The sequence below is a fragment of the Nicrophorus vespilloides genome, unplaced genomic scaffold (genome assembly GCF_001412225.1).
Source record: "Nicrophorus vespilloides isolate i.1.1-1 unplaced genomic scaffold, Nicve_v1.0, whole genome shotgun sequence".
Lineage (NCBI taxonomy): Eukaryota > Metazoa > Arthropoda > Insecta > Coleoptera > Silphidae > Nicrophorus > Nicrophorus vespilloides.
Genome location: NW_017096517.1, coordinates 15,508 through 24,745, shown reverse-complemented (window position 1 = coordinate 24,745; position 9,238 = coordinate 15,508). Strand labels below are relative to the sequence as shown.

Sequence of the window (9,238 nt, the reverse complement as noted above, 5' to 3'; positions counted from 1 at the left end):
TGTTTTGTGTTTTTTTTTTTGGAAACTCCGCTCGACTCTTTCGAAAAGAAAAAATATATAATAATAATAGTAATAATAATAATTAACAACACAATCTAAGCGAATCGGATTTCGCGTTTTATAAAATATAAAATTTTTCTAATAATTCGTATAATTGTTGTTGTATTCGACGCCAAGATATAATAATAATAATTTACGTAATTTGATTGGAGGGAAATCATAAATTTGTTAAACAATCGATTTAAAAAAAAACAAAAAACAAAAATGAAAAATAAGGGAGGGAAAATATATATATATAAATAAATTAAATCACATCATGACAAAACTTCGAACGAGTAATTGAAGACACATATATAAAACTTGTATATAATATAGTCACTTACGCTTAATACTCACTGTGGTCATTTATTACAACTATAAATAAATCAGTGCAGGAATTGACATCATTTTTTTTTTATATATCATCAACATCATTATCATCATCATCATCATCATCATAGTTAGTGATTACTTTTGCAAGAGATACATCCAATAAATAACTATATTTATATATATTTATAAGTACATCGAGTGTGCTTTCACGATTTCATTCGAAATAACAAGGGCGGGAGGGGAGGGTTTTCTTCAGATAATCAAGAGAGAAGAACGAAAAAGAGCAATAATTGAAGTAGGTTACCATTCGTCTAAAAACCACTACTGATTGTTTCAATATTTATGTATCGAATATAATATATATATATATAGAATTATAATTATCATATTATGATTCTTGTTTACCTGTACGACAAAAAAATTAACAGCTAGTATTGCGGAGTACTTAAATTACACTAGAAGTGACCTTCTCGAAGGACGGCAGGGCCTGGCTTCCTCTCCTCCGGGGCAGCGTACCGCTGCCGGGAACGGACGTCGTCTCCGGACAACCGGAGATGATCAGAAGCTCGATGAGGCTCTTGCACGCCGCCAAAGAGGCATCGCTATTTGCACTATTGTTCCCAGTTTGCTGGGGCTGCTTAGAAATTGCTATTCCGTAGGCAGCCTTCGCGTACGTCAGACACGTCCTGCCGTCCTGATCGATCGCTTTCACGTTCGCGTTATGCTGCAAAGATCAGATGGTGAAGTTTAGTTAGTAAATTGTCTTCGTTGCGGTTTGTTTTTCAAAGACTTACCCAGATGAGGAGCTGAGCCACGGCGAGGTTGCCCATGGCGCAGGCCAGGTGAAGGGGACTGCGGAGGTCGCGTGGTCCGACCGTCGTGTTGACCTGCTCGGTGGTCGCCTGCGCCAGGATCTGCACGATGCTCTTCACGTTGGACGCGCACACCGAATCGATGAGTTGCTGCTCTATAGACATCATATTGCACAGAGGTGGCAGGAACTCTTTGTTCTCGTATTTGGCGCGTATCCATCGCTCTTTATCCTCCCTAGACGACGAAGGATCAGGCTTCCTCTCACCCTGCGTCCGGTACTCGAAAATCGAATTGGCCAGATTGTTACCCACAGCCAACATCACACTCAAATGACCAGGTCTAAACCAAAAACACAAATTAAAATCACTTGAAAATCATTTGAGATAAATCAACTTACGGCCATTCATCCAAATTCAAAGATCGAACTTTGGATATGTGCGAACCAAGATTCCGATGAATACCCGAGCACTCGATGCACATGAGGACTCCCAAATTCAAACTGGCCCAATCAGGATCTGAAGGAAGAGATAATTGTTAATATCAATATTTCGATATATGTTTATTTTCTTAATGATCACTTACTCGGAGCATCGCAATCCACGCAGTAGGTGTTGCCAGGCACGCGCGTCCTTATAGTCTGTATCGTCTCCGCTTCCAAAGGATTGTTCTGCTTCTTCGCCTTCGAGGATTCATTCAGCTGCAGCGAATTGAGAATCTGCTGCTCAATAGCGGTAACCCATTCGTCACGTTCCTCCGAACTCGTTGCTTCAAAGTTCCATTGCTTATTATCCAACGAAACTATGTAGAACTCGTAACCGTCTCCGTCTAACAAAAGAACACATCAGTATTAGATTTGTAACTATATTTAGACTAAAAATATTGTTACTTACCATCGTTTTCTGCATTTTTGACGCCACTGCTCTTCATACGCCTGTGCCTTTTCTTGACGTTGGGCGTTTCTGTTTTGAGGCTGTCTCCATTCAAGAAGGAATTGCTGTTGAACATTCCTTCATCGCCGCTGACCTGACTGCATTTGCCTGAATCTTTGGACATTTCGAAAGCGGTCAGCAACACCTTTTCCGTTAAGCGTTTATCCTTCGAGCCTAAAAGTAAAATCGTTTGAATTAATAATGTTATCCTTGTGAGAGTAGTAACAATGTATTACCAATGGAAAGACCTCCAATACCTTCGTTAATAGTGTGACCATTGGTAGGGGCAACGGTGATAATGCTTTTAGATCCTCTGGGTTTCTGTCCTGGTACTTTAACGGTAACATACTGCAATGAGATCTCTTTTCCGTGGACGTCGTCCATGTAATCGTGCAAGCTGGGATGGTAGGTGAGACGGCCGTCGTCGCACAGCGTTACGTACTTCTTCTTCCACTCCTTGTTTAAAGGCTTGCTGCTCCTCTTGTAGAGGTAGCCCTGCTTCAGGGGGATGGCCCTGCCGACGCCTATGTCGCCGCCGTTCTTCAGCTTGTCGTCGGCCTTCTTTGAAGGCGTGAACAGGTTGGAGCGTCGCCGACTTTTGCGAGACGTCGTCGGCGTCGAGCTGGGCGTCGGCAGGTCCTTGTCCTTGGAGATCTGTGCAGGCTGCTGCTGCTGCTGCGTGTTGTCCAAAGGATGGGGAGCGGCGAATTTCGCCACGTTGTTGTTCTCAGTCGGAATGGTTTGGATGAGGAGGGCCTGCGAAGAGCCGTGACTGCCGAGCGTCGAAGAGGACGAGTTCCACTTTTCGTCGCACCTCAGCATACCGTCGTGCTTCTCGGACTGCCTATGAAGATGATGGCTGGAAGCGGACAATGTGTGCACTTGCCTTCCACCCATTTGCGATAACGCCATCGAATCCTGAAACGATAACAACAACAATAATAAACACCGGAATGAGATAAGGTTCCTGTTGTCAGTCAGGATGCTACATACCTTGTGAGATAAAGTGTGATTGTGACTAGGTGACATATGGTTCGGATTCTGTTGTTGCGTCGAGAATCCGTTGTTGCTGGTGGTCAAATGTCTGGGAACTGTTAGAGGACCACCGGGAGGATGGAAATTCGGCGTCGAGGGCCTCGAATTAGTTGGGGTCAAGCAGGTGGCGGACGTGGACAACCTCTGCTGCACGATCTTCTGGCAAGCTGTGAACCAAAAATAATCTCGTTATTACTGTGCGACAACCCACATGCAATTTTTTTGTATTTGTGTAGTGGTTATTATCAAATTGGATTTTCGATTCCAGCATAGCCGGAGGAGTGGGTGTCCAAATGACTCATGCACTCACCGTCTTGAAAGACCCGCTCGACGTTCAGACCATATGTGGCGCAGGTTTCGTAATACGAACACCTCTTCAGGTCGTTGGCCAATTTGCGAGCCCGAGACTCGTCTATGACCCGCGGATTGTTCTCGCTGATCGCATCTGAAAATAAATATCGATTAGAGAGGAAGGATGAAATAACATCAATATAAATATAAATATCATCTCTATAGAAAAGCTTTAGAATTTACCTTGAGTGCCGACCAGAATTAAAGGTATCTCGGCTACGTTCCTGTAGTGAGACATCTTCGTGTAGTAGTTGTAGATCGCGTTAAAGGAGTTCTCGTTCTCCAAACTGAACACGAAGATGACCGCGTCCACCCAGGCAGTAAACTGAAAATTAATAACAAAATAAGTAAAAAAAAACATACGAAAATCAGGTATGAATTGAGTTTAATTGCATGCAGGCTCCGGTTGATTCGATTAAAACGGAAACGCTGTACGTGACAATCAACGTTAATTAAGTCTACGTATGCAGTGCGATTGAAATCGATGATAATTCGCTTTTTCCAAAAGGTTTATTTATCAAAGCTGACGTGAAAGTTGGAAAGCGTAGAAAGTGGTCGTAAGGCAAAAGAGAAGCAAAGTGAGTTATCATCGTGGCGTGCGTTTCGCGTTACACCGAGCGGCGATATCAAATGGACTTCTTTTGTATTTGAAAAACACCTAGATTCGAAGGAAGTATCGAGTTTGCAAAATGCATACTTATATACCTTTTATTGTTGCGAGCGAAATTAGAATGGAAAAACTTTGGTAATGGAAACGCGACCGAACGAAGTAAGAAGAAACGTTTCGAATAAACCAGAAACCCGCTCTACCTAAGAAACCCGAGGGGTAGCAGTAGCAGTCAGTCCCCAAATTAAAAAAAGAGAAAGATTTATACGGTGCATGCACGAGGGGTGAAGCGCGTCAAAATGAAACTGGATTATTTGCAACCACCCCTTGTATATTTATTATACGTAAAGAAAAGACGCACACACAGAGAAGAACGAAGGCTATAAGGAAATTGCAGGAGCTTACGTAGGTGCGTGCTAGCCGTTACAACGGCGGGAAATGCACTGGCTCCGAGAGCGGCGCGCCGCGACGCCACTTATCCATCTCTCCCTACGTCGGCCCTTCGCGCGTCGCGACGCTTCTCCTCTCTTTCCATTTTGCAATCGATGCACAAAAACCCTCCCAGAACGACGCACAACCAGACAACACACACAAACATCGATGGATACAACAAAATATAAAGCAATCCACGAAACAAAAAACAATAGTAATGCATTCGTACATGGCAATGCAATCAATATAATTCCAGAAATAGAGAAACGACTTTGTTTTCAAACCATCTATATTTAGGGTGCATTTTCGAGGGAGGGTTCATTGTCTGCTCGTAATACGAGGGAGAGGAGATCGCATCGAAAGAGCAATAAACATGCTACGACGTTGTTTTCGTCCTTCGGATCTCCCCCATACATAGTGCGTGGGCGCCACTGAATCCAGCACAACGTAGGGATGATAACGAGTGTCGCGACGCCTTAACACGCGATTCATTTACATTTACGCACCTCCACCAAAGCACGAGAATTATCTTTTTAATGGGCATGAACACGCGACGATTTAAAGAAATGGATTGCTTACCTGCAATTCCGGGGTTCCACCCTCGTCCCTAATCAGCAGCAGATAGCTCTGGTTATCTACCAGGATCTCCTTCTTGAACCTGCCACCCTCTGGGGACTCCTCCTGCATGTAGGAACCGGTGAGGTACCTATGCACCAGGGCGGACTTCCCAGAGGACAGGGAACCCACTATTCCCAGCCTCACGTCCGGCACAGATCGGGATAACGTCCATTCCTGACTATTCACAAAAGAGTCTGAAACACGCACAGAAAAAAAGAAACATATAAGTAATGGTAATTTGATCAAATATTTAACAAAATCGATATACGAGGAAACCATTCCTAAATAAACAACATTTCCAACTACAATCATTTCAAGAATTACAACAATTGTTAAAGTTTTCATATTAATAAATCATCTGTTAATTGTTTTTTTAATTCGATGTGAATTTCTATTGTACTTTCAATCATTTCACTCTTACTCACTTTTGATTATTTCTTCAATAACGATAATACTTGTATTTATAATGTAATCAATTGCAAGGTTTATTGTTTAAAAACAAATGTTTGTAATATGCATGAGTCAAAAGGAGATTATTGTATCAATCAGATGCGAATGGAAATCAATTCCCGTACGAGGTGTGAATTAAAGGAAACGAGAGAAAAAAAAAGTGGATTGCCTTTGCAAGAAGTTTAACGTCGAGCGCGAGGCAAAGAGGAAAACGAAAATTACAACCGTTACTAAGCGCATTCAAGACAAGATCTAAATGTTATGCACTGCGCCGTAAGTAAGCGTACTTAGTTGTACCAACAGCGGTAGCAGATGGTCTCCTCCGCGAAGAGATGTTATCCGCGTAATAACAGACTTCTAAAACCGAAATTACATAACGTTGATAGCGCGGCGATGGACTTCCTTTTGGCCCAGAAAATCGAAGCTCTCCTCTCCTCTGTACGTGACAGGATTTCGTGAAATCAAATTAACGACGATACCGTTCGTTTCTATTCCAACAATTTTTCGGTGGACGAAAACTGGGGCAGATGGAAGAAGCGAGACGGATAGATAGATAGAAGCGCACAATCGGCGATTTGTTGCTTAGTTATGCTCCACTTGTCCTCTCTTGTACCTCTCTCTGAAGACAGCTGCCCGCAACAAAACGGGCACCCCATTGTCCCAGAAGACAACCTACGCTCCAATTTCCGATAAGCTAAACATGATGAGGATTGGAAGAAAAAAAAAAGCTTAAAGGCATCTTCTCTTATGTAGAAGAAGCCAATTGACAGATGTCCTCTCTCGTTGAAAATGAAGATGTCCTGAGTGTGGAAAAAAAGGGGTTTCCAGAGATTGCGACTTAAAATCGCATAATAGGTGGGCAGATGGTGCTTGGAAGCAATCCATCAAAGGGAAAGAAAAAAAAAACGGCGAAAGATATGCGCTCAGAGTCTTTTGACCCTTGGGGTGCTGCTACATCCAGTCACCTATGACTAGGTGCAGTCAAGCTAAAACAACTCGAGGAGGTGGCCCCAAAATAAATTACTTTCGCAGGTAGTAAGAGGTAAATTAATTTAAATTACCTTTTTCTCGCAGTGGGAAAGGAAGGGTTGTATATACGCATGTAAGCCCTTTTCCATAACGCCTAAAATTAAATCGCACGTATTAAAGCGTATCGCGCGCTGAGCGGCGGTAATAAGATTCCACATTCTTCTGCGAACAAAAGGCTGTTTGCTGGTAAAACGCAGCAGCAACAACAAGATAAACCACGTGCTCGAAATAATTATGAGTTACGCGCGACGCTCGGGGAGAATAAATGCGGATCACGCATATTACAGACAAACACCAGGAGGTGCAACCTTCTGAAAGAAAGCCAAACATAGGTGGAGCACGAGAAGGAGGATCGCCCGGAGACGGAAACGTTTCCGTCTCCGGGCACCAGCTGTTAATAGTATAGGAAGCTGCACCTGCCTCCACCGCAAATATCCAGGATCAAAGACCAAACTCTCTCTTTTTCTCTCTCAAAACTCACTCTTCAGAGCCTCTAATCAGCTTTAATAACCGTAACCGAAATCCGCGTCCGAAATCACCATAACAATCAGGATCAATCCCTTTAATTTATCTACACTTCGAGTATCGTTTATCCCTCGCAATTCCTCATCTAATCTACACCATAAACAATGATTCCGGAACCGGGAGTCAACGGAGCTGCGCATTGTCAACGGAAGGGAAATTATCGACGGCCCTTTATCAAAACGGATTAGGATCTCACAACAATACTTACGACCGGTCCCTTTCCAAACACCACCGATTCAGAAGTGAATGAATGAAAAAAATAAAAAGGATTAAACCGCACAACAATATTTACAATCAATTAACATATGAAAGCGTTAAAATTAACAGATACAGATTAAACAGAAATATAAACATTCGCATTTTCAGATAAATGACGTAAAAATGTACCCTTAACAAAAAACAGAAATTGAGAGATTCCCAAATACGTGAATTACGTAAAAACGCGCAAAAAAAAGGTGTTCCAATTCTGAACAAGTCATTGTTACGGGAATAATTTATGTCTTTTATAACAACGAGAAGACTGAGACTCGCCTTTTCAGATAAATGAAATTGAAAGATTTACAAAATTCATAAATTACGTAAAAATGTACCCTAACCAAAAAAAAAAAAACAGAAATTGAGAGATTCCCAAATACGTGAATTACGTAAAAACGCGCCTACCTATTAGTACGAACCAAAAAAAAAAGGTGTTCCAATTCGGAAGAAGTCATTGTTATGGGAATAATTTATGTCCTTTATAACAACGAGAAGACTGAGACTTACGACTTCCTATCAAGCAGGAGGGGTCAGATGTAATAATATTAAGGGAAGGAATCTTTCTCTCTCCCCATTTTCATATTCAATTGCCATTTTCTATCTGCTGCTAACAAACCTCTGATTTATACGAAATGATCATTGAACAACGATATTGGCGCCCTTTTGCGTGGGATTCTGTATTCAAGAAAAACTGAAATATGCTCGGACAATGGGATTCCTGAAAATAAATCCTTAACCGATACATATTCATGGGACGAGGGGTGAATATTTTACACTTTACCCACATAAATTCAAAAAAAAAAACCCTAATGGATTTCTAATAGTAGCCAAGGTTTACGTTACAAAATTGAAAAAAAAAAACAACTATTAGTAAATCTAATATTTTTTTTGTTAAACAATAAAAATCGTCGTGGCGTGAAATTTATTTTTTTTTGACAAATTAACTCGAAACTATATGATATAATGTCACACTTTTTTTTTTCGTTTTCGAAAAGGGCAAAAAGCCCTCGCACGTAACGAATACGGCAATTATTTTACGACCGTGTTGTTGTTTGTTATTGTTGCTTGGATCATTAATTTCAACTGCGGAAGGGTTCAAAAAGATAATTATGGTGTGTTGTGTATTAGCTGCGCAAACAGGGCTACAAAAAAAAAATTCAGTTATTTATTACACGAAATATTAAAAAAAAAATATGGGGAGTAGAGCAAATATGGTAGAGCTAATGTTTATCCAGAGCAAATATTGCATCAATCGCAAAAATATTGAAACTTTTCGAGCGATGTTTTCGTGGGCTTTTGTTAAGAAAAAAAAGGATTTTCTTTTATACCAGGCAGCTGGTCGAGTTATGAATGGAAAAATCTAAAATTCGATTAGGATTCCCGCAGACGGAAGAAAAATCTGTTAAAGATGCTGCGCAACCTGCTATCTGGGAAAGACGTAAACAAACAGGAGATCAATGACATTGTTCCTGTAAACATTATAAAGCATGGGAACTGAGTGGTAGTTTTTTCTTCGTCGATGGTTTGTATAATTTAATTTTTTTTTGTGAAACGACTTATGACCGGAAAGTGTTTCACGCAATGGTAACCCGATCGCAGAAACCGAACACTTAGCATATCCGACTTCCGTTTTACTGGAAGTCGGATGAAAGGATATTCTATTAAAAAAAAAACAAACAACCAACACGCATTAACCGGACCGATGTGATCAAGTTACCATCGAGGGGGAGTAATTTAAGATGGAGAAGAACAAACAATTGCGGTCCGAATTCAAGGCCCACTCACTTTCAATATCGAAATACAACTAACTACAAGGTCGAGG

General features: G+C 41.2%; 1 protein-coding gene across 3 annotated transcripts in view; it reads right to left on the bottom strand.

Moving 5' to 3' along the window:
* Positions 1 to 281: 281 nt before the first annotated feature.
* The window catches only part of LOC108557322 (centaurin-gamma-1A), a 9,793-nt gene continuing 836 nt past the window's right edge, over positions 282 to 9,238 (bottom strand). The window contains exons 2-11 of one of the 3 annotated variants that reach the window (XM_017913792.1): positions 5,119 to 5,351; positions 3,684 to 3,825; positions 3,460 to 3,594; positions 3,108 to 3,316; positions 2,351 to 3,032; positions 2,076 to 2,288; positions 1,768 to 2,010; positions 1,583 to 1,700; positions 1,167 to 1,524; positions 282 to 1,096 (exon numbers count right to left, since the gene is read on the bottom strand). In XM_017913792.1, the coding sequence (XP_017769281.1) occupies positions 818 to 1,096; positions 1,167 to 1,524; positions 1,583 to 1,700; positions 1,768 to 2,010; positions 2,076 to 2,288; positions 2,351 to 3,032; positions 3,108 to 3,316; positions 3,460 to 3,594; positions 3,684 to 3,825; positions 5,119 to 5,351 (2,612 nt within the window). In that variant the 3' untranslated portion in view covers positions 282 to 817. Of the gene's footprint in view, positions 1,097 to 1,166; positions 1,525 to 1,582; positions 1,701 to 1,767; positions 2,011 to 2,075; positions 2,289 to 2,350; positions 3,033 to 3,107; positions 3,317 to 3,459; positions 3,595 to 3,683; positions 3,826 to 4,512; positions 4,548 to 5,118; positions 5,352 to 9,238 lie in introns of those variants that run through there. The other 2 variants (XM_017913793.1, XM_017913794.1) reach the window with 2 other exon arrangements.